The following is a 25,449-nucleotide window of genomic DNA, read 5'->3' on the forward strand; positions in this document are numbered from 1 at the left end:
CACACTCCAGGAAGAGCCAGTGGGAGGGATGGGGGCTTGGGTGGGAGGGTAGCATTGGGACAGTGAGGGGTGGGTTTGAGAGGATTGAGAAAGGCAGAGCAGAAGGAGATAAGGGGGGGAAGAGTATTGCCCCAGCTTGATAGTTTCCTGTTTCCTGCCTTTCTCTCAGGCTTAGACTCACACCTGTCTTGTGGTCAATGAGAAACCTCAGTCTCCATCCGATAAATTTCCTTTTTGCTGAAGTTTAAGTAGATTTTGGTCATTTTCAGCTAACGGGGATACTTTCTAAAAGAGGTGTCTATAAATTTGATATCTTCTATAGTGATTCAATTTTTAGATAATGTAAAGTTTAGAGGAATATCTAAAGCAATAGGAAGCAAGATCCAAAATTATGTTAACAGACTGAAATTGTGTTAACAGATGGCAGGCAATAAAACCTACAAGATGAGATTTAACAGAACTAAACAAATCATCTACATTTACATTTTAAAAAATTAAGTACAGAAGTGGGGGTGACCAGATTTAGTAGCAATTCATTAACGAGAAATCTGGGGTTTGGTTCACCACATACTTCATAAGAGGCGATACTCATATTAAAGGGCAGGAGACACAAATGAGTTTCAAGGACCTGGTTTGAAATTGAAATTAAGACCCCTTTGGGGCGCCCAGAAGCCAATCATAGTTATCTGGATTTAATCTTAAAGGGTCCGGACTGGACTAGGCTTTCTCTAAGAAATCCCATATTTAATCAATTAGAATATATTGTGCTATATCTAATGAATAAGCCTGAAACACATAACTAAATGGACTAATGTAAGGAAACACACCCAGAAAAAAAACAATTCTTAAGAAATCGTTTTTACCTGCTTGAAATATATTTTAAATAATACAAAATAATACATGCTTATTATAACAAATTCAAAAATTGTAGATGAGTATACAGAAAAAGTGAAATATACTTCCCCAATTTTAGTCTCACTTCCTAACAGCAATCATTGTTTACAGATTAGTGTGTGTATTTCCAGATTTTATATATATATAAAACTTTTTAAAAATAGAAATGGAGTCATGCTACACATACACACATACATAAACACCCACTCAGGTATGAACATATATAGTTGCATTCTTTAAATACGTGAGCAGAAGACCAGTGTGTTATAAGAATGTATCCACTTCTTTCTTGATAGACCTACAGCTTGTTGCATTTTTTAAAAAGCAGAAACAATGCTGTGAAGTACATCCTTATGTATGCATCTGTATATATGTCTTCTAATACTTCTGCAGGCTACACTTCTAGTTGTGGAACCGCAGGTCATAGCATATGCATGTTTGAAATTGTGAGGAATTTTTCCACATTGCCTTTCAAAAATTCAGCATCACTTGACACTTTCACCATAGGGTATGAGGGCCTTATTCCCCACACCCTTGGCAACACTTGATATTGTTAATCTTTAAATGTTTTGCCAACACGATCCAGTTTGGTTTTTGAGCTCTGAGCCTAGAATCTTGATCACATTAGACAGTTAGGGTCCTCCTCGCCCAGGTACTTTACAATCCGTGGAGGAGTGAATGAATGGCTGAGTCCTCATGTTGCAATAAAAACTCTATAATCTGTATGCAGTATATACCAGACGTATGTGTACTGGTGACAACCCCTGTCTCAGACCAGGCTAAGGCTAAATAAGGGAAGTCTGTTCTGGTCTGTGGTCCTCTTCTCCAAGGTTCTGGAAAGTCACTGCTGAGAGTTCTACACTGGTGGCACGTGGATGCCCACTTATGCCCTTTAAAAAGTTTGCTTCTACACTTAACTCCAAGGGTAGTCAATTAACATCAATGGAAGCCTTTATTTCTTTACTGCGTGTTCTGCAAAAGTCTTGGTTACTTGTTTGCCTAGTGGGAAGAGATCAGTGGTGGGTGCTACCTCTGTATTTCTCTCTCAAACCTGAGAGCTCTGGAGATGCACCCTTGCAAAGACCCTTAGAAGAAACTTTCTCTGAGGAACTTCCATTTAGGCTGAAACCTAAGCAATGCTTCTCAGACTTGAAAGTACATAGGAGGGAGCCAGCCCGGTGGCTCAGGTGGTTAGAGCAAGCACCACGCTCCTAATGCCGTAGTCACCAGGCGACCGACTGCCTCAGCTTGGCTCATAGCATCAGCATGGGCCAGGGAGCTGTGTCCTACACAACTAGACTGAGAAACAACGGCTTGAACCAGAGTGGGGGCCCGGGGCGGCGGGGATGGTGGAAAAAGGGGGGACAAAAAAGAAAGTACACAGGAATCACCAGGGGTCTTGTTAAAGTGCGGATTCTGATTCCACAGGTCTGGGGTGGGGGCCTGAAGACCGAGTTTGTGAAGACTCCCTGTGAAGCCCTCCTGGCTGACCCCAGACACACTGGCGTGAGAGGAGAGTTCACATAAGGAGAGCAGACATCCCTGACCCACATGAGGTGCTCGGCTCCCCCACCAGACTATTTAAACATGATTGATTCTCTAGGGCGCAGGCATAGGTACTTAAAAACGTCTCCGGTGACTATAATATGCAGCTAGGGTTTGGGTGGAGTGACGTGGTTCTCAAATTGTCCCCAGACAGCAGCACCAGCTTGTTAGACATGCAAATTCTCAGAGTGGTCCCCACCTGCCAAACCCCCTACGCCACCTACTCAGTCAGAAACTCTGGGGTAGGGCCCAGCAATCTGTATCTGAACAGCTCTCCAGGGCTTCTGATCTTCCTAGAGCCTGAGAACCACTGATGGACAGAAGAGGCTCCTCCTTGACAGAAGCTTCCTCCAAGAGCTGGATCTGTGGTTCTTACCCCTGCCTGCACATTAGAACTGCTAAGCAGCTTGGTAAACGTCTGCATGCCTGGGTCCCACCCCCATTCTTTCTGATTCCAAAGACCTGGAGTGATTCCCAGGAGTATAGGGCTTTAAAAGCACCTGGGGGATGTGGATTTAGTGACTGGGAAGAGGGGCAGTAGCCCCTCAACATGAATGTGGTTTGTGGTCTCCTGGCTTCATGAGTTCAGTCCACATTTATCGAACCCATAACGTGACAGATACTATGTGGATGATTTACTGTTGAATACCTGTGAGGTACCAGGCACTTTATACATTTGCCCTACAACAACCCTGCAAGGTGGGCCCATGATCATTTTACATAAGACAGTCCCTAGCCCGGGTCAGTCATGACTCCAAAACCTGGACTCCATACTGTGCCACAGTGCCAGTCTTTGCAGACTTGGGGGCACCAGGCTGTGGGCCTCTGAGAAGCCTCTGTGTTTAAGCTTCAGTGGCTTATTTTGTGAAATTAGAGATACACTTGTAATTTTAGCAGATATATAACATTCAACTTTCAGTTCCTCTGAGAGAGACAGAGACAGAGAGAAAGAGATGGTTTCGATCTTTAACTTATGCAAAGTGATGTTCTTTGCGGGTGAAGACGCTCTTTATCAGATGGCAGGTGCTTGGAGTACAGGGGGTTAGAAACAATACAGGTTATGCAGTTAAGTTTTAATTTAAGAAAAATAACAAAGCATTTTTCTGGTATAAGTATGTCCCAAATATTGCATGGGGCAATATACTTATACTAAAAAACTATTTGTTGTTTACTGAAATTCAAATCTAATTGGGTGTCCTATCCTTTACGCTCACTCAGGCAAGCCCATTGGAGTGGGTTTTCTGGCCCCGGTACTGAGCACGCTCTATCTCCTGTGACCATGATGCTCCCATGTTAGAGGCTCGCAGCTAGGGCTTGAATAGGGGCAGAAAACAAATTCACCTGGTCTTAATATAGTCTTCGATAATCGAGATAATCAGACACAGTCGTAGTAATGCTTAAAAAAAATAGCACTATGTGCCAAGCACTATGCTATGAGCCTTTTGCTCACTATTTTATTTAATTCTCACAAGCCTTTAAGTTGGCCCAGGACTAGTATCACCATTTTACAGATGAGAAAACTGAGGCCCAAATTGGCTTAGCAATTGGTTTAAGGAAGTTTCTCAATTGTCTGGGGCCAGATAATTCTTTGTTGTGGGGACTTGTCCTTTGCATTGTAGGATGCTTTGTGGCATCCCTGACCTTTACCCATTAGCTGCCAGTAACATTCCTTCAGTTGTAACGATCAAACTTGTCTCTAGACATTACCAAATGTCCCTAGGAGCAAATTTACCCCTGAGTGAGAATAAGTGGTCTAAGATTTTATCATTATCAAGATATTGAACCAGAATCAGAACCCAGGCAGCCTGCCCCAAAACTTGTGTTCTTAGACACTGCAACAGTTTCATCCAGGGAAAGTTCTGGAAGAAAGAGGAATCTATCATATTACATTCATTTGAAAGAAAATCACTTGAAAATGATGTGCAGGGCTTTTGCATGACCTATTATTACAGCTTGATTTCCTCTTTGGGGTGCTGGCACAGCACTCCATAGGGTTCAGAGTGGGCAATGACTGGGACCTCATAGGCATTTAATATGGTTGTTGAATTATGGCATAAATGAGCAGGACCCAGGCACGCTACTGGTCATGTTCTCCCTGCCTTGAGCATGGGCTTTAACACAGACAGTGCTCAGGCTGTCCTGCTGTGGCCTGAGAAATCCGTCACTCCCCTCGCCTCTCCCCACTCTTACAGGAAAGTCCTGACACTGCCAGACCTCTCTACTCTACAAATGTTCATTCATTTGTTGTTTTATGCTTTTTTTTAGTGAGGTGAAATTCACAAACATAAAATTAACTGTTTTAAAACATACATTTCAGTGGGATTTAGTGCATTCACAATGCTGTGTTACCATTACCGCTATCATCACTACCTAGGCATAAAATATTTTTATCACCTCAAAAGGAAACCTCGTACCCATGAAGCAGTCGATCCCTATTTCCCTTTCCCCTAGCCTCTAGCAGCCACCAGTCTGCATTCTGTCTCTGCAGATTTATCTATTCTGAATATTTCCTATTAATGAAATTATATAATAATGTGACCTTTTGTGTCTGGCTTCTTCCATTTAGCATAATATTTCTGAGGTTCATCCATGTTTTGTTCATTCATTTTTTTTCAACAGATATTTATTGAATACCTACTATGCATCGAGCACTGGAGACGATGAGCTTACATTCTACTGAGGGAGAGAGGTGATAGCCAGATGCTATGGTCTGAATGTTCGTGCCTGCAAAAATTCATATGTTGAAATTTTACGGCCCAATGTGATGGTATAAGTCACTGGAATAGAGTGAACAAGGGGCAGGTGTTAGGAGATGAGGTCTAAGGGGTAGCAGGAGGCTGCTTCACCAAGGGCCTTATCGGTAGGCTAGCCATGTCATTTGTGATCCAAACTAGGCTACTTTTGAGAGTGAAAGCAATTGCTATTAAAATTATGCGGGGACATCAGGTATCAAGTCAGCTGGCCCTAGGTGTGCCCGATCACAGCAAGGATTTAGCGTTTACTCTGAGTGGGAAGGACTTCAGGCAGAGCTGTGTCATGACCTGAGTTGAGACCTGTGTCCTGCAGGGACTCAGCTCCCGCTCCCTGCACAAGAACGCAGGACATGGTGAGGCCAAAAAGGAACACCCACGGAGCCATGGATAGGGGATTTATACCATTATATTCTTGATGGCGGCTGGGTTGGAGATACAGGAAGCAGGATCCACACAATCCGCAATCCGCCATCTGCCTCTCTGCCAACCAACCAACCCCCTAGCGTAGCCATGGCAGTCATATTAGTGGCTAATGGCTAACCGGGAACAGCTTATGGCCATTCAGCCACAACGGATGGCCATCTGATTACAGCTGATGGCCATCTAATAACCGAGCCAGCACCTTTCCACGTGAGGCCGAGAGCCTGGAAACTGCTCTCTGGGACTCTGTCCCCACAACCTGCATTCTGGTTCTCTGTTGGGAAGGATTGAAGGGTGGCAAGGGCAGAAGCAGAGAGAAAAGTTGGGAGGCCATTGCAATATCACAGGTGAGAGATGATGGGGAATTGGATCAGGAAGGTGGTAGAAGAGGTCGTGAGAATTGGTCAGATTCTGGATATAATTTAAGGTAAATAGCAGTAAGATTTCTGACCAATAGGCTGTGGGTGTGAGAGAAAGAGAGGAGCTAAGGATGGCACTAGGAAAAAACTAAAAGAGAAAGAGCTTTGGAGGGAAGGTCATGTTGCAGGTCAAGTTCCCAGGAAGACAACGCTGACAGTTGCAGGCAGGAAGTTTGCTGCCCAGCGCAGACAGTATCAACACCTGGGGGAGAAGCGAAGGAAGTGGGAGTGGGCAGAGGAAGCTGCTGCAATGTAGTCCCAGCAAGGAACTCAGCCAACTTCCCGAAGGAACTCTGAAGCTGGGCAGCCTTCAGAGTTATCCAAGCTGGGACAAGGTGCTTGGCTGGGAATCCTAACTGACCTCCTACTTGGCTGGCACTGGTAGTGACCACTTTGGGAAGGGGCGTGATCTTGGGCAAGGCGGTTCTCCTCAGTGGAGTGATGTGGGTTCCTGAAAAACCACGGTAGGTGTTGCCTGATCTTCTCCCTTTGAAAAGTGTTGCTTTACTGTGTGATGGTGATGGCTTATTTGCTTTGTCAAGTGTTTGAACTGTTGTGTGAGCGTAATTTTTTCTGTTTCTTTAGGAAAAGACAACATTAGGCAAAAATGCTTGTGTTACACAATGGAAGCTCCCTTTTCCCAATTTATTCAATTTTTAAAAACTTTTCATTGTGAATAATTTTAAACATATACAGAACTGAAGATACAGTATAATGGACCCCCAGGCTCCCATCACTCATCGTTAACAATGAGCAATTTATGGCCAATCTTTTTTCATCCTTACCTCTACCCACGTACCCATCCATTTTATTTTGAAACCAATTCCAGGCATCATATGTTTTAACTTAGAAAATGATTTTTGGCTTCCCTTGCTACCTCTGGTTTCTTGGTGAGCTCAGAATTGCAAATTTGGTGCCTGTGCTCAACATTATGGTAAATTCTTAGGTATTTAAATGGCTGGCTGGTGAGTTAATGACATGAACAACCAGAGTTGCTATTAGCTCTTGATTTATGAAGCCACATGTTCAGCTTGTATGACGGATGTCATTAGCATCAGGTGTGGCAGGCTCATTCATCTGTCTCTGTCCCGGGTTCTTCAGTCAGAACCACGCTAAACAGATGGGGAATTTCATGGCCACAAATGGAATTGTTTATCCTCTCATTGTTCTTGTGTCAGCAATCAAACTAAATCCATTACCCACCAATAAAAAGATCAGCCTGCTGCCAGTTGAGCCGTGGAAAGAGTTGAAGCTATGTGGAGGGGATTTGGAGTTTTAGAGGGGATTAAAAAAAAAAAAAAAAGGTAATAAGAGGCCACATAAAAGTTAAGACCTGAGGGAAGAGTTTGAGTCTCTCATTCTAAAGCTGAAGGTTTTAAGGGATTTAAAAGGGAAGGCCTAGTAACTCAATCTTTTCCTTAACATAAAATACACCCTAAAGACCCCTGATTATAAATATTGCATAGCTTTTATTGTGTTGATGGCTTTATTATTTCATTTAAAAAATGAAAAGCGCTCAAACTGGGCTTTGAAGAAGAAGGAAATGTCAGATTCATAATGGAAAAGCTGCTAAGATGTTAATGGAGTTATTACTGGTAGGAAGATTTTCTTTTGTGTAGATAACTAGTTGTCTGCTCTTTATAAAGTTATCCTTCACTGGCTCAGCTAAGGGGTTCTCTGTGCATTGATCTGAAGGAGGGGACTCTTATGTTCTGTGGACCCCCCCAGGCTGCCCTCCCAACATTCTCAATGGGCCAGTGTGCAGACAGAGCCTGGAGTGCAGTTTCCAGGCTCTCTGCCTCACGTGGAAAGGTGCTGGCTCATGTAGTAAATGGCCATCAACTGTGATTAAATGGCCATCAGCTGTGGCTAGTTGTCAGCTGTAACCAGTGAGCCATTGTCAACTAATATAACTGCCGAGGCTATGCTAGCAGAAAATGGGAGCTAGCAAGAAGATGGTGGCTGAGCTAGCAAGCGGGGATTGCAGTTAGCGAGTCGGTCGGTTAGCAGAGAGAAGTGGACGGCAGGTCGCACGTTGTGTGAATCCAGCCTCCAATGAGACTATAGTGGTATGACTTCCCTACCTATGGCTCCGTGGGTGTTCCTTTTTGGCCTAGCCACATGCTGCATTCTCATGTGGGGAGCGGGAGCTGAGACCCCGCAGGCCTCCCCGCATGACAGCCAGGACTTCAAAAAGAAGATCCTAGAACACTTTTTGATTTTTGCCAAGTTGTTTTTATATCAGGATATGATGGTCAAGAGATGTTAGTTCCACCACTCATTGGTTATAGCTGAGGAGCTGAGACATACAGGCTTGGCATTTATTTACTTGTAAAGTGTAAGACTGGCTAATGAAAAATCAGATTGTCTGAGTAGGAAAAAAATCAGACTGGTTGTTTCATTCTCTCCTTTCCATTCTATCCTGCCAATACTTATTGATAACTTACTGCCGTAGATGCCAGCTATTAGCTAGGTGATAAGGATCTAGAGATAATTAAGACAAAGTCTTTCACCCTCTGTTAACAGATTAGAGGGGGAGATAGACAAGAAAATAAATGATCAGCCCACAGAATAAGATGCATTTATAACAGAGTGTTAAGTGGAGGCACACAAAGGGTCTTACAGAGTTCAGAGGAGACCTCAAATGAGGGCTCCTTGACTCCCCCTTAGGGAGAAGGATGAGACTGCAGTGGAAGCATGCAGTGGAGACTCAAATGAAAGTGGAAAAGATTGCTTTATCCTTTGGTTACAAAAATAACCTACCTCCAGTAAATTTTCTAAGCATAAACATCAGCGAGTAATAAAACCTAGCAGCAACATTTTGAAAGCAAACTTTTTTCTGAGCAGTAGGTCCCTATGGTGGGCTTAAAATATTCAGTAAACCATGTTGTAAACAGATGTGCTGCCATCCAGGCTTTGTTGTTCGATTTATAATGCACAGACAGAGCAGATTTAGCATCATTCTTAAGGGGCCTAGGATTTTTGGAATGGTAAATGAACGTTGGCTACAATTTAAACTCACCAGCTGCACTAGCCCCTAAGAAGAGAGTCAGCCTGTCCTTTGAAGGCTTGAAGCCAGGCGTTGACTTCTTCTCTTTAGCGATGAAGGTCCTAGATGGCATCTTCTTCCAATATGAGGCTGTTTCATCTGCATTGAAAATCTGTTGTTTTGTGCAGCCACCTTCTTCATGAATTGTCTTAGCTGGACCTTCTGGATAACTTGCTGCGGCTTTTCCATCAACACTTTCTGCTTCAACCTGCACTTTTATGTTATGGAAAGAGTTTCTATCCTTAAACCCCATGAACCAACCTTGGCTAGCTTCAAACTTTTCTTCTGCAGATTCCTCACCTCTCTCAGCCTTCGTAGAATTGAAGAGAGTTAGGGCCTTGCTCTGGATCAGGCTTTCACCTAAGGGAATGTTATGACTGGTTTGATCTTCTATTCAGACCCCTCTAACTTTCTCTACGTCAGCATGAGGCTATTTTACTTTCTTATCATTCCTGTGTTTACTGAAGTAGCACTTTCAATTTCCCTCAAGAACTTTTTCTTTGCATCTACAACTTGGCTAACTGTTTGGTGCAAGAGGCCTGGCTTTCAGTCTATCCCAGCTTTCAACATGTCATCCTCACTAAGCCTAATCATTTCTAACTTTTGATCTAAAGTGATTAAATGCCTATGGGACTCTTCACTTGAACACTCAGAGGCTACTTTCAATATTGTTGTGTTTCAGGGAACAGGGTGGCCCACGGAGAGGAGGAGAGAGAGGGGAATGGCTGGTTGGTGGGGCAGTCAGAATACACACAACATTTATCAATTAAGTTTGTCCTCTTATGTGGGCATGGTTCCTGGCACCCCAAAACAATGATAACAGTAACATCAAAGATCCACTGATCATAGATCACTATAACACGTATAGTAACAGTGAAAACTTTGAAATATTTTGAGAATTACCAAAATGTGACACAGAGACACGAAGTGAATAAGTGCTGTTGGAAACAATGGTGCCAACAGGCTTGCTCAACGCAGGGTTACCACAAACTTTCAATTTGTAACGAATGCAATGCTATGTCTGCAAAGTGGAATAAAGCAAAGTAAAACAAAATGAGGTATGTCTGTATTATTATTGTCTTTATTATTTTTGCCAGCTGCAGTAGATGTCCTAGTAAATAGGCCACTGTGTTTCATGAGAGTTGATATTTTTAAGTGTCAATAGTTTGGTTCAAAATACTACTGTCATGTTCTTGTAATCACCTGTTCTCCTCCTCTCCCCAAATCCACGTTCTCCTTCCTCCTTTGGGAAACTACTTTGTCAAGGTAGAAAATTAGCCTGTCCTTACTTAGGCAATCACTCAGCCTGTTGTTACTATTTGGACATCTCTTCAACTAAATGCTGCTTTACAAACATTTTTTTTTTCTCTCTCATATACAATGCTTGGTATAAAGTTCATGTTGGTCCCCAGTAAAGGTTGACAAAGCCATCGTGGGACCAGTATGTACAACTGTGAAGTTTGTGAGGTTTCTGATTAGAGCAACAGCTTAGACCCTTGGAAGGGGTCTTGGTGGGGGTGGTTGCTTGGTGTCACTCATCTCCCTCCCAGCACAGCAATGCTTTCACAGGCCCAGATGATTCTAGAACATCCTTAGAGAAAAGGACATTTATGTTTTCACGTTGTTCCCTTGGGTCTTTTTTCTTGGCCAGCAAAATGGAGGACCATGAATATAATAATGCAGGCCCATAGACTTAGGGACCCACAGAGGGTCCTAGAAGGAAAAAAGTAAAGGAAGTGACCAAGAAAAGTAGACTTGGTGATCTATAGTTTTATTTAAGAGGCAATAACATAACACTAAAGTAAGTGTCTGATTTTATTTGAAAATTTTAATCTGTTCATGTTAACTGTTAAGATATGCTGATATAAAAGAAAAAAACCATAGCTGAATTTTGCAGGTCTGCACAAATAGTCTTGCAGGTCCATTCATGTAAATTTTGTTTCATTACTTGTTGCTCTGTAGTACTATTGATTTTAAAGAAAAGTAAGATTGAAGGAGAGGGGAAGCAGCATTGAAAACAATAGTAAGGTATATGTAATTTGACAATATGAATCAAGAACCATAAAAATGTCTATACTCTAAAGTAAAAATTCAATTGGGGGGGTGGCCGGTTAGCTCAATTGGTTAGAGTGTGGTGCTGATAACACCAAGGTTGCTGGTTCGATCCCCGCATGGGCCACTGTAAGCTGCGTCCTCCTTAAAAAAAAAAAAAAAAGTTCAATCGGAATAATTAACCTAAGAAATTAATTTAGAATATGAAAAAAGCCACATACACAATATTCATTGCTATGCTATTGATAGGGATAAAAATTTGAAAGTAATCTTGATGCCCTGTAAGAAAAATTATTAAATTCATGTTCAATAAACTGTCAGTACCTTTTAAATTAATGGTTAAGATTATGTGGCAACATAGAAAATACTTAAAATGTCATCCTTTAAAATTACATCATCCAAATGAAAAAGATGGGAAGGAAATACATCAAATGATAACAGCTGTGTTTGGGTAATGGCATGATGGTAATTTTTTTCTCCTTTTTACTCATGATTATCTTAATCAGTTTTCCAATTACATAAATTGGAAAACCAATTAAAAGCACCCAAATGAAAAAGCTAATAGTTAAAGCCAGAAAGAATAAGACGGGGTTATTTTAAAGTTAGCTGTTCTGCTGATAGCTTCATGAGGGATTTCACATGGGACAAAACTGCGAGCAGTTATTGTGATTTGCAAGGCATATGCATTTATTCTGGGAGTTGTTGGGGTGGCTGGAAAGACAGTGGAATAATAACTTGAGGAAGGAGACCCTCCCACCCCCAGCTGCCAGTAATTCAACCTAGGGCTTCGAGAACCAATTCCTGCCCAAAGTGTGGTTTGTCCCGGGTGACTGCCTCCCACAGATCATTGTGATGGTGATGGCTGGGATGTGGCCTGGCCTCCAAAACAGCTCCCAGAGGATCAGGCATTTAATGGAGGAGCCCGGGCAGCTGTCTCGGCTTGGAGTTGCTGGTCATCAAAGACATGGCAGCCTGTGCAATGTTGACCTGGAGGTGAACAGTCCCCTTTCTCATACCTACTCCCTGGAGGCAACAACCCCTCATTAGGGTACAGTTTCTAATCCAAACAACCATTAATCTTTCTCAGGGTTAAAAGGCCAGAAAAGCAATTTTTGCTCTCTCTCTCTCTCTCTCTCTCTCTCTCTCTCTCTCTCTCTCTCGATACTGTACTTGTCTGTGTTTTACAAGAGCAGACTTACTTCATTGACCACTGGGAAACACCCCACAGCTGTGTCTACAGCTATGCAAACAATGCCAAACCCACCATAGCCCTCCGTGTACATGGAGAAGGGACAGGAGTGCAGAACGGCTTAGCTATTTATGGTGGCACTTGACAAAAACCCCAGAAATATGACTTACTTGAAACAAATTAGTATTTTGTATCACAAAATAAAATTAGGGATGTACATGTAAATTTTAAGTGAAAATGCCACCTTATGTGATAGTTTTATGAAAGTAGCATTATACAAACTTTTGAATACTATTCTTTTAATTTAAGTAAATTAATCCATATTAAGTGGAGCCGGGACTCCTAAGAACTTTTTTTTTTTTAAAGATTTTACTGGGGAAGGGATACAGGACTTTATTGGGGGAACAGTGTGTACTTGCAGTACTTTTTTCCAAGTCAAGTTGTTGTCCTTTTCAATCTTAGTTGTGGAGGGCGCAGCTCAGCTCCAGGTCCAGTTGCCATTGCTAGTTGCAGGGGGCAGAGCCCACCATCCCTTGCGGGACTCGAGGAATTAAACTGGCAACCTGTGGTTGAGAGCCCACTGGCCCATGTGGGAATCGAACCGGCAGCCTTCGGAGTTAGGAGCATGGAGCTCTAACCGCCTGAGCCACCGGGCCGGCCCTCCTAAGAACTTTTTGATCTTTTAAAGGAAATCAATAGAAAAATAGGATTTGACTTAGAAGAATGCACTCAATTGTCTCAGAAACATCAAAGTGATTGGTTCACAGAAATGGGCTGAATATCGTATCTCACACTCTTTTAACAGCTAGAAACACATCTTTTCCATATTCTCATCTTGTAAGAACCCAAAATGATAATTATTAAGATTTTTTTTTTTTTTAAAAAGAAGGCTTCCTAAATCTGTTCCTTCATGCTTGACCTTTAAATCCTTCCTCCAGAATCATCATCAGCAAACACTCCGCCTGCTGAGTCACATTTAGACATCTGGCTACTGGTAGTAAAGGCATCGAACATTGAAGAGAGAGAGACAAAGCATTTTTATATGTCAAATTATTTCAGATTAAATTTCCCAAACTCAAAATCTCACATCAAGGACTAGGTAACACATAAAATCTAATCACAGCGTTTTCAAGCTGGAAGAGGCATAGACTTAGATAGACCAAGGGACTGGAGCAGAGCCCAAGGCTCTTGACCCCTAGTCTAAGGTTTTCTAATGATGCCATGTCACCTGGCAGAAAATATTACAAGAGCTCTAGAAATTCCCTGGACTTTTTTTGGGGAGGATGGAAGAGGCGGGACATTTATAATGTTTTTGCTATGCCAAATGTATTTTGAGACATTCATTAACAGTTTTTACTCAAGTTTCCTGAAGAATCTCAGATTGGCAGAGCATTTAGCTGTTCTCTGCATCATTTACACAGCTTCTGCTCTCAGGATCCATGATTCTCTTGAAAAGCTGGAGGGAAATTTAGCTAGATAGGGTCTGCAAGGCATAGCTGAAATTCTGTTGGTGCTTATGCTTGCCTTTTGGGCACTTGGTAAAAGAATTTGAATGTTCTGTAGGATTTACAATAATACCTTAACGATACCATTTCTAAGTGAAAAATATCTACATACACAGTTATCTATAACATATATACATATATATGCATACAAAATTACTGAAAGGACTTATATCAAACTTTTAACAGAGGCTATTTTGGATGGTGCAATACGAACACATATTTTCTTTTGTGTTTATCTTTGTATTACCAATTTTTGGTACTGAACATATTTTATGTTTGTGATTAGAGAAAACTCCCAATAAACATTATTTAAATGATATTTTAAAAATCTTAAGGAAATAAAGATCTTTATAAAGTGGGCCCGGGCAGGTTGAATGGCACAGCAATGCCCTTTTCATCCATTATTTAAAATGCTGATGTAATTATATACGGATATATCTATATATCTACATATATCTATCTGTAGATAGCTATGTCTTATTTGATTAAGTCTTTAATTCAATTTAAAATACAAGTAAATCCACAAGCCCACTGAGATCTAGACTCCAAAGCTTGAGCAGGCAAACCTCGATGTGGGAACCTTTGTGAGGAAATGAACCACAGAAGTTTCAGCAAGTAGGGAGGCAGATGGTCACACTCCTTAGATTTTACTTGCAAGGCTGAAGTCTGTAAACTACAACTGCTTGCTTTTGAATTAATTTATTCTGAGCACCAGAAACATTTTTCCAAAAAGGGAATTACCATATAAAATGTGAGTGTTTTCTAATTCAAAAAGATATATGTATCCCCATGTTCATTGCAGCATTCTTTACAATAGTCAAGATACAGGGACAACCTAAGTGTCCATCGATGGAGGAGTGGATGAAGAAGATATATATATGTGTAGACATATATATATATACATATATATGTGTATATATATATATATATATATATATATATATATATATATATATACACACACACAACAGACTAGTACTCAGCCATAAAAAAGATGAAATATTGCCATTAGCAACAACATGGATGAAAAGGACAAAAACCATATGATTTCACTCATATGTGAAATCTGTAAAACAAAAAAGAAACAAATAAAACAAGAACAAACTCATAGATACAGACTACAGATTGGTGGTTATGAGAGGGGAAAAAGCGTGGGGGGAAGGCAAAAATAGGTAAAGGAGGTTAAATATACATATGGTGTCTCATGAAAACTAGACTTCGGGTGGTGAGCACTCTATAGTACATACAGATATTGAATTATAATGTTGTATATACCTGAAACTTATATAATGTTATTCACCAATGTTACCTCAATTCAAAAAACAGTTAGTGTGTTTCTCAAAAGAACAATTTATTTACCAGAGGTCCATTCTCTAATATTTTACCACTTTGTGTTTGTTTTTATCTTTTAAATATTAGTTGCTAATATTTTAATAAAATATGATGAATCTGACCTAAAACAGTAAAGTGGTATTTTTCTTTCTTTTCTTTCCCCCCTTTAAAATTAGAAGATATATGCTTGTTGTGACAAATCCAAACAATACAGATGTTTATAAAATTAAAAGTGAAAGTATAAAATATAAAGTAAACAATTTCTCTTAATTTTCTATACCCCAAATTCCATTTCTCCAGTGATAACTTTTAATATTTTGATGTGCATCTTTCTTTTCTATGTATAGATAGACATATATTTACATATAATTAAAAACAAAAATCAGACCATACTAAAATATAATTTTTCTGCAACTTACTTTCTTCCAATTTAGCAGTATATCATGGACATATTTCCAATAGTTTTACCTCATTCTTCTTAATAGCACTATAGCATTCCATTATTTAATGCACTATGATTTATTTATCAATGTACTATTAATGAATATTTAGGTTTTTTCACATTTTTTTTATTAGAAAAAGTGCTGCCTGAAACATCCTTGGCATATTTCTTTACACACTCATGCTAGAACCTCTATAGGATAAATTTCTAGACATGGATGGCTGGGCACAGGATATGTGCATGAAGAGTTTTGATAGATATTGAGTTTTTACCCATTTAATACATGAAGCAGGGCAAGTCTGCAGGGTTGGGACAGGAATGCAAATGAGGGGCCAACATTGGGGGCATTTGTCTAACCTGTAGTATGGAAGTGGCTTGACTTTGAGCATCAGGGAATCTTCTGCAGGATAAACTTACATCGCATTCAAACTGATAACAGAGAAGTTATGTGTGGAGATGAAAAGACAAAGCTCTGCTTAGATCAACTTCTGATCTTAAACTATGATAGCCAATGGTAATTCTTTCAGTGAAAATGAAAATTAATAGAGTTTCATTGAAGCTTCAAACAGGGCAGACAGATCCTCTTCCGACTGAGGGCGTGGTGCAAGCTTGGTGACCCTTTCCTGAAACAGTAAACAAAAGGAGTTACTCTGGGCTTTGAAAAGACAGTTTGCAAAAGCTACTAGGTTATATAAATTAACTAGGGCATAAGAAATAACGACTTGAGAATAGTGATATCTTTAAAAATCATATTCCTTGTTTGCTTCGCACTAGCTGACCCCCAACTCAGAAGTTTATCAAGTGACACCTCTTTTCCACAAATTTTCAAAAGCCATTGTCCTTATCTTATGTCCTGACAATATCCTTCTGCCCAAATGTACAGAACCAAATCAACCTAGGGAGAAACACCTCCTAGAATGACCAAACCGTGTCCAGTCAGCAACCTCTGCCAGCTCTGTGTGAATGCGGAGCAAAGACCCAGGCACAGCGCATGCAGCCAAAGAAAACAGAACTGGGTCTTTCTTGACCTCAAAGACTGTGTTTTACAACTTGGACTTCAGATATACATGCGAAAGGACTTCATTAGGGCATCACTTTCAGGCTATGGGCAATAAGTAACTCCTTTTTAAATATTAACTAGGGTTTTATTTCTACCTTCCCCAACAAATTCAGTGACTTGTTAATTTTTCCAATGATTATTGACTCAAGTTATACATCTTTTTGCTATTTATATTCCCATCAGTGGGTCCCAGATTCCTCTGCGACAGGGGATTAGAAGATATTGTAATGAGTACCCTGTGTCCACATTTCTGGGGCTCCATAAAATTAAGAAGTGTGTCAGTTTGGGGGTTCAATTTTCATGGGTCTCTCGGTCTGTGCTCTTGTGATAAACACTTGTTTGGGGGCATATCTGGTATAAGAGGGATGCTCCATGCCCAGTGCCTACCAGAGTGCTTGACACACCATTAATAGGTGCTCAACAGTTATTTGTTGAGTTAATGAAGGCGGTGGGAAGGGGGAATCAACATTCACACACGAAGATCGAACTCGGATTCCCCTACCCCCCATTTTCGTTATCTCAGCAATGACACCCAGTCACTCGGGAAAGTCTAGGAGTCATCATTGATTCCTCTTTCCCTTCCCTCCATATTAAATCTAAGTCTATCAGCAAATCTGTCAAATTTACCTGCAAAATAAATCCCAAATCTGACCACTTCTCACCTCCCATTCTACCACAACCCACGTCTACATCACCCTCACTCTCCTGTCCTACTTGCAAGGCCTCTTAAAGGTGTTTCCACTTTTGCTCCACGCTTGCCCCCTAGAGGCCAATCTCCCTATGGCAGCAGAATGATTTCCCCCCCATTATAAATCGGATCATACCATTCCCTTGCTTAATGCTCTCCAATAACTTCTCATTGCAATTAGAGCAAAACCATGGCTTCTAATGCCACTTGATCTGGCCCTGGTTCTTGCCCCAGCTCTGACTCTTCTCCCGTTGGTTCATCTCACTTAGACCCACGTCCCCTCTCAGTCCTGTGCAAATGCTAATCTTTACCCTGTCTTAGGGCCCTTCCCTTCTGCCTGGACTGCTTCTCCCAGATCTTCACTTGGCTACTTCCACCTTCAGTCAGAGGCCTTCTCTGACCATCCTCACTGGAGTTCCTTCCACACTGTCCTGTGTGAAACCACCCAGGTTTTCCTTCATACCACTTATCATTATCTGAAATGATTTCATTTATATATTATTTATAGATTTGATTAGATGTGCATTGTCTGTCTCCCCTCACTAGAATGTAAGCTCCATGAGAGAGGGAAAAGACTTTTATTTTCCTCCTCACTGTATCCTATAAAATGCATGGTATATAGTACGACCTGACTAAGTATTTGTCAGGTAAAAGAAAGAAAGGAAAGAAGGAAAGATGTACACAAAAATTAACTCAAAATGGACCTAAATGTAAGAGACAAATCTTGAAATTCTTAGAGGAAAACAGGGGAAAATCTTCACAACATTGGGTTTGTTGGATATGACACCAAAATCACAGGCAACAAAAGAAAAAAACAGATAAACTGGCCTACAGCAAAATTTAAAACTTTTATGCATCAACAGACATTTTCAAAAGAGTGAAAAGATAACTAATAGAATGGAAAAAAATATTTGCAAGTCAGATATCTGAGAAGGGATTAATATCCAGAATATATAAATAATTGCTATATTTCAACAATAAAAAACCAGACAGTCCAATTCAAAAATAGGCAAAGGACTTGAATAGACATTTCTTCAAGGAAGGTATATAAACAGTCAAGTACACGGAAAAATGGTCAACATCATTAGGGAAATTAGTCATTAGGGAAATACAAGTCAAAACCATAATGAATTTCTACTCACACCCACTAGAATGGCTATCAAAAAACAAAAACAAAAAACAGGAGAAAAATAACAAGTATTTAGCAAGTGTTGGTGAAGCTGTGGAGAAACTGGAATCCATTGTTGGTTGGAATATAAAGTGGTGTAGCTATTATGGAAAACAGTTTGGCGGTTCCTAAAAAAGTTAAACATAGAATTATATGATCCAACACTTCTATTCCTAGGTATACCCAAATAAATTGCAATCAGGGACTAAAACAGATACTTGTAACCTAATGTTTCTAGCAGCACTATTCACAATAGCCAAGAAGTGGCATCAACCCCAATGTCTATCTGAAGATAAATGGAATAAAAAACACAGTATATCTATACAATGGAATATCAGTCAGCCATGAAAAGGAATGTAATTCCCAAACATTGAAGGCGTTAATGCTAAGTAGGGATGCCACAATAGGACAAATATTATTGTATGACTCCACTTATATGAAGTACCTACACTAGGCAAATTCACAAAGACAGAAAGTAGAATAGAGGGTACCAGGGGCCAGGGGAAGGGGAGAATGGGGAGAGGTTATTTACCATTAAACAACAGAGCAGAGCTTCTGTTTGCGATGATTAAAAAGTCCTGGAAATGGATAGTGGTGATGGTTGCACAAGATTGTAAATGTACTTAATGGCATTAACTTGTACACCTAAAAATGGTTAAAATAGTAAATGGTGTTAGGTGTATTTTACCACAATTAAAAAAATGAATTATAAAGAAAGGATGGAGAGACAGATGGGAGAAGGATGGGGACTACGCTGATGAGTGTGGGTGAAGCCGAAGTAGAACGGTACCTACTAGCATATCTTTTAGAAACTTGAAAGACTATTGAAAATCCATAGCAAGGCAGAGACTGCTTTATGGTGACCTATAGGTATGTTTGTGCCAGGCTGAAGGAATAAAGTTCAGTGTTCGCTGTGGCCAAAGATTACTGCCCCATTATTCTGTTTATAAGAGGGTCTTATCTGATGAGCTCAAAGGCCCTTAAAATGATCCTGTCACATTTGGTGAAGTAGTTTAGGACTCTCAGAAGTCCTTCAGGCCCAGCTGAGCCGAGCTTCTCTTTCACATTTGTAACCCCCAGTGATTGGTTAAACGGGGGTAAGGATGTAAAGTTTGCAATATAGACCCACACATATCATCTATGCCATATAAAAGCTAAACTCTCAGAATTCAGATGTGTTCTGCAATGCACTATTATTTATAGACATGGAAGACCAAAAGACAACTGATTAACATGGGCACTGAAATAAATCCAGACTACTACTTTTAGCACATTCATAAAATAACAACATTTCAGCTGGCCTGCCTGCCAGGGAGTGGAAGCGCTCATTTTGGTAGTAGACAGCTCTCCTCAGTAATGAAATGTTTTGATTTGAAATGTAAGTGTTTCTTTCCAGAGGTTTCAGAAATCCAGCTTGGGAGATTAATTTATTCCTGCCTGCTCCCCTTGCAGCCTGGCGATGGCGGTTGGAAGCCTCTGTACACAGGGCCGCTATTTGCTGCCGCCAGTAGCAGCCGTAGTGTTTGGTCAAGAATACTGGCCTGGTTGTTCCTTCCAGAGAAAACCGATCCCTCGTTGCTGAACATAAAAGGAGCTTTATCAAATGTTGACTACATGAAATAACCTTTTTGCAGGAACCAGTATACCCCCCGCCCCTCACTACCTTAAATCCTGTAAATACTAGTAAGTGCAGAGTAGTTTGCAGCATGTGAAAAATTCTGAAGTTGCCATAGCATTCCTGTAAAATGTTCACTGCTGCCAAAAACAAACAAAAAACCTCACAGTAGTTCTTCATTTACAAGACCAGCTTATTTCTAAGATTGCTTCTGAAGTCCCGTGTATATACCCCTTCCTCTCTTTCCATCTATATCTATATCAATATCACCTATATCTATCTATATACTTTTGTCTGTTTGCCATCTATCAATCAATCAGTCAATCTATCTATCTACCATGTTTCCCCAAAATAAGACCTAGCCGGACAATCAGCTCTAATGTGTCTTTTGGAGCAAAAATTAATATAAGACCCAGTCTTATTTTATTATAAGACTGGGTCTATAATATAATATAATATAATATAATATAATATAATATAATATAATATAATATAATATAATATAATATATACCCAGCCTTATTTTATTATAAGACCCGGTCTTATATAATATGAGACCGGGTCTTACATTAATTTTTGCTCCAAAAGACACATTAGAACTGATTGTCTGGCTAGGTCTTATTTTAGGGAAACAGGGTATCTATCTATATATCTATCTATCTATCTATCTATCTATCTATCTATCTATCATCTATCTATCTCACATATATCACATTGACTCAAAAATGGAACTAGTGCTAGTTAATTAAAATTGACTATGTTTCTCCCAATCATGAAAATATGATCAAAGGAAAAAAAAGGCAGTATACATGTTGGGACTGCTTTAGGAATACACCTTGAGGAAATACTGGCTTCCTACTTTATAGATATGACTTGTATCTTTTCTGCAACGAAGAAATTAGTTTTATCTAATTAAGGTTGTGCTCTCTGTATTTCCCAGTATGACACGTGCACTGAGGTAGTCAGAATGATATCTAATTAGCTTGCTATTTTACTGGATGGTCTCAGATGTTAGTTTGGAATAGCTTCTGAAAGTGAAAGTCTGAGCAGAGTATAATTAAAACAGTAAATAAACACTTGCCAATGCATCCCAATGGCGGGGAGATGCTTTGCCACCAGCAATTAAATGACCAAGAACATCACACAGTTTCATCTGAAAACCATGGATACCATTCCTAGATGTTGACAAACACATATTCCTGAATACTTCCGAGCTAAACAAGCAGAACTTTTCAAAGAACCCCTTGCGGAATGGATACTATCACGGGGACCATGTTGTAAGAGCCTTGGGCTACATAAAACTCATGATGACCGTTTGGTCGGGTGTCCCTAGGTAGGTTTTCATGGCTCTTTGTCACTGGTTGAGTCCTATTAAATCTAAGGAAACTTCTCAAGAAGTTACCATCATTCAGCCATTAAGCTCACCTGGACAGACGATTTAGAAGGAGAGGGCTGCAGATATGTGTTCATTTAAGATGTTTACTAGCTGTGCTAGGTACAATAGAGAATAGATGACCAAAACAGATAGGTTCCTGCCCTCATGGAACTTACAGGTTTGCATAAAACAACTGGGATAGTCATGTCTTTTGGCTATTTTGTCCCTTGACTGTGGGTTAGAACTAAGGGTTTGTGAGTTAGTCTAGGGGCTCGGCTACATTTTGAGATTCTTCTTTTTCTCATTCATTTCTATTTTTAGAAGCAACTGAGTCTACTGCACCTGAGTCTAAATTAGGGAAACTGATAGTGCATGGGCCATGTTTGGTCTGTACATTGGGAAATAAGGGAATTCAATACAAATATTCAGATTGCTGATTTTTCTTGAAAATTGGAAGTTCTCCCAACACTGGGACCTGAATTTCTGCTTGGAAATGATAAATTGTAGCTGAAAAGAGGCTTACCCCATCAGATGGGTCGTGTGATTTCTAGTTCACCAAAGTCCCCACTACCCCCTATTGCCTTAACTGACTATTCATTGCTGTTATCTATCTGGCTCCTGCAAACATGAATCTGTGAACCTAATCCATACAAATATTATCTATGTGAGCTGAGGTCTTCAACATTCTAAGCACTTGCTAAGTGGGAAATTGATTAACTGGAGTGGTGGGGTAAGAGAAAAGCATTGCTATTTATCGTAAGCAGTATGCTGTGTGAGTAGATATTCCAGCTGTTAACTCTGTTCCAGTGTCAGGAAAAGATCCATGAATACCTTGAGGCAGACACGCCTTATCCTCATATCCTCACAGTGTTTATTTTTTATTTTTTCATTTTTTTTGGGGGGGGGGGTTTACATTTTTATTGTTTTATTTATTTATTTATTTATTTATTTATTTATTTATTTATTTATTTATTTATTTCCTCACGGTGTTTAAATGACCCTCGCCTTTCCCATTTTGGATGGGAGGGCCAAGTGAGTGCTCTGGGCCTGGTGGGCATGGTGTGGTCCACAAGCTGAGTGTCCATGGCTCGGAATCTCTACTTCATGGCGAATTGCAATGAACACAGTCTTGGCCTATTAGGGTCTCATGCTGTAGCACAGTGGGAGAGAGGCCCAGTGGGGCAGAAACTCTCTTCATGTGAAGTTTGGGAGGGGAAACTCGACATCTATTACGATCCTACCAAATAAAGGGTAACAGCTCAGTTTACACTCTTTAGCAACATTTAAATAAATAAGATTCAAAATGACACAGACATGTATACATATAAAATATACAATCTCCCAAATATGCTAAAAAGTGATTTTGTCATGGTGACAACTATATAGTAATACTGTACTGTATATTTGCAAGTTGCTGGGAGAGTAGATCTTAAAAGTTTCCATCATAAGAAGAAAAATTATTGTTACTCTGTGAGGTGATGGATGTTAATAATAGACTTATTAATCATTCCACAACATATACAAATATGGAATCATTATGTTGTATACCTGAAATGAATATAATATCAATTATATCTAAATAAAAAAGGTAATTTTGTAATAGTCTTAAAGGTCATGTCTACTGTTCACAGTAATAGGAATTTGTAACTCTTTACAGTGAAAAACAATATTAGTGGCCCTTCTAAAACAGCTTCACATAGTTTTATAGGGGACTCTTAAAAGAGTAGACATGGAGAAAAGAGAGATTTGCTATACCTCAAGATGAATGCGTTTTTTTGTGTTTTCCTTTGCCTTGAATTTTTATAAGGGCTCCTTTCAGTTGCATCATAAGTTTCACACATGCCACAGTTTTATGGAAGAATATAAAGGTGAGGGAGCTGTGGCTCCTTCCCCCTGGGGAAGGGGAGAGCTGCCGTGTGGTACAGCAAACCTGTGGACCCGGGTTTTCATTTCCTCTAACATGCCCCAAATGAAGTACATCTTTCCTGTAGCTTTGTGTTTCCAGAAGGGAGTGAAGATGTGCTGTGTCTCTTACCTGGGGCAGCGTTCCTTTCACTAATGCGGGGATATCAGCCTTAGAATAACCAACGGCAGCCAGGCCATCATCAACATCCAGATCGAATAAGAATTTCCGGAGTGCATCTGCCAAAACAGGCCCAGCATCTGCGGTCCTGGCAGTGCGGGCGTGGGCGCCTAGAAGACACAAAGCGCTGACTGTAGACAGAGAGGAGGAAGCTGGCCCTGGGTGTCATTCAGTCACAAGGTAGCTGATGTATAGCCTACTGCTGGTTCCCTGACACAGAGGACAAGGGTGCCCCTGTGCCTCACACGGAGGCCGGCCCAGCGGTCAGCCCCACCCGCCAGGCCCGTGCAGAGAGGGCCGCGGGGAGGCAGCTCACCTGGCTCTCACATTTCCAATGGGCTGCTCCCCGCTTTGGGGTCGGAAGGAAAGGAACAGAGCCAAGAAAAGAGGCACAGGAAGGAGCCCAAGAAGGAAGGCTGGTGTTTGGATGAGGAAGAAAGAGCACTCGTAGCAGAAAACACAGCTTACATAGCTTTCAGGGCTTAGAATTTGCTGACATCTAGAGGTACACATGTTCAATGCCTTTTCTTACGGCAACATCTTAGGAAAGGAAGACAAACCCTTTGCAAAAATACCGTGTGAGATACAGATGTATGTTAAGTACAAAAACTCCAAGGCTAACTGCCAAAAAGGAGGAAAATGACAAAAACGGACTATGTGTGGCCAGGGAGGGAAGTATTTCCTGTCTATAGCTACAAAAGTTTTTAGTTTGGACTCTGTTACCAAAGGGCAAGGCAGGCTCCTCTAAATAAATATTATAGACTTAGGCAGAACCAAGAACAGGAAGCCTCTCAGAAAATACTATTTACTATGTAGAGAATAATGATATCATAAAGGGGGAGGAAGGTTCCCAAGGGTTGGAGACATGTAAGAATGTGGACATAATTAATATACACAATCACAGAAATGTCAATCTGGAAGAACCAGAGGGTTTTGCCCTCAGGCAGAGTGCCCGTGAAAGTTCCCAGGGGAAGGGAACTGATCCGAAACCATTAGCACCCCTGCCCCCCATCTATTCTGGTTGAACATCTTCATTGTGAGGAAGTGAAACACTTTACAATGGAATGTAATATTAGTTATTATCCAAAATGCCTCATGCTGTCATCCAAGCCCACTTGCTATTGCGCACAAGGACACTAGAATGTACGGTTGGTTCACCGCCATACTAAAGCACGTTATTAAATCCATTTTAACCTTTCTCTTCCAGGACAGTGAGGTCTGTTTCACTAATCCAGGAAAAGGTATAAATAGAACCAGATACAGGGCTGGTTGGGAGAGCAGCTGAATGGAAGGTAAACCTTGCCTGACAAGACCAACCTATATTACACAGCGGCAGCTAAAGTATGGAGTAGGTGGAGAGGCGACACATGATACGAGGTTTATGGGCTTTTTATTTTCCTGGGATGGCTGCCATAAAACACACCGGCAAAACCCCTGGGTTTTCCTATGAAGTGTTTTAGAAAAAAAGAGGGTAGGAAAGAGACTACACTGGTATAAAGCTTAAGAAAATCTAAGATTACATAAGGAAGCAAAATATTTAATGGCTAAGTAGAGAATAATATTAAACAAATTTCCTGTGCAAGAAGAAAGAATTGGTGGGTTCTACTGGCCTGGGTTTTGTCTAACAGAGGAATCGCTTTCTCAGTATTTTTACTGGTTGCGTGGAAAGTTCTCTAAGATTTCCCCATTTACCATACAGCTAGCTAGTCAATTTGGGCTCCTGCCTATTTACACTGTTTGCATATTTACAAAGGCATCTGAGTCCCAGCAAATGGCTAAACAACATCCCCAGGCCCAAAGGGAAAAGGGAAATAAGACCCTTGGTAAAGCTGGTGCCACATTTCCAGCAGAAAGTTCTGG

General features: G+C 40.6%; 1 protein-coding gene across 3 annotated transcripts in view; it reads right to left on the reverse strand.

The window, feature by feature from the left end:
* Positions 1-10,877: 10,877 nt before the first annotated feature.
* The window catches only part of ADHFE1 (alcohol dehydrogenase iron containing 1), a 38,868-nt gene continuing 24,296 nt past the window's right edge, over positions 10,878-25,449 (reverse strand). The window contains exons 13-15 of one of the 3 annotated variants that reach the window (XR_012491572.2): positions 23,542-23,699; positions 15,958-16,223; positions 10,878-11,276 (exon numbers count right to left, since the gene is read on the reverse strand). Coding sequence is in view for 2 of the 3 variants with exons in the window: in XM_074318416.2 (XP_074174517.2) it covers positions 16,140-16,223; positions 23,542-23,699 (242 nt within the window). In the remaining variant the exon portion in view is untranslated. Of the gene's footprint in view, positions 11,277-15,156; positions 16,224-23,541; positions 23,700-25,449 lie in introns of those variants that run through there. The other 2 variants (XM_074318416.2, XM_074318418.2) reach the window with 2 other exon arrangements.

The sequence above is a fragment of the Rhinolophus sinicus genome, chromosome 7 (genome assembly GCF_057876585.1).
Source record: "Rhinolophus sinicus isolate RSI-liver-muscle chromosome 7, RSI-T2T, whole genome shotgun sequence".
In the NCBI taxonomy this organism is placed as follows: Eukaryota; Metazoa; Chordata; class Mammalia; order Chiroptera; family Rhinolophidae; genus Rhinolophus; species Rhinolophus sinicus.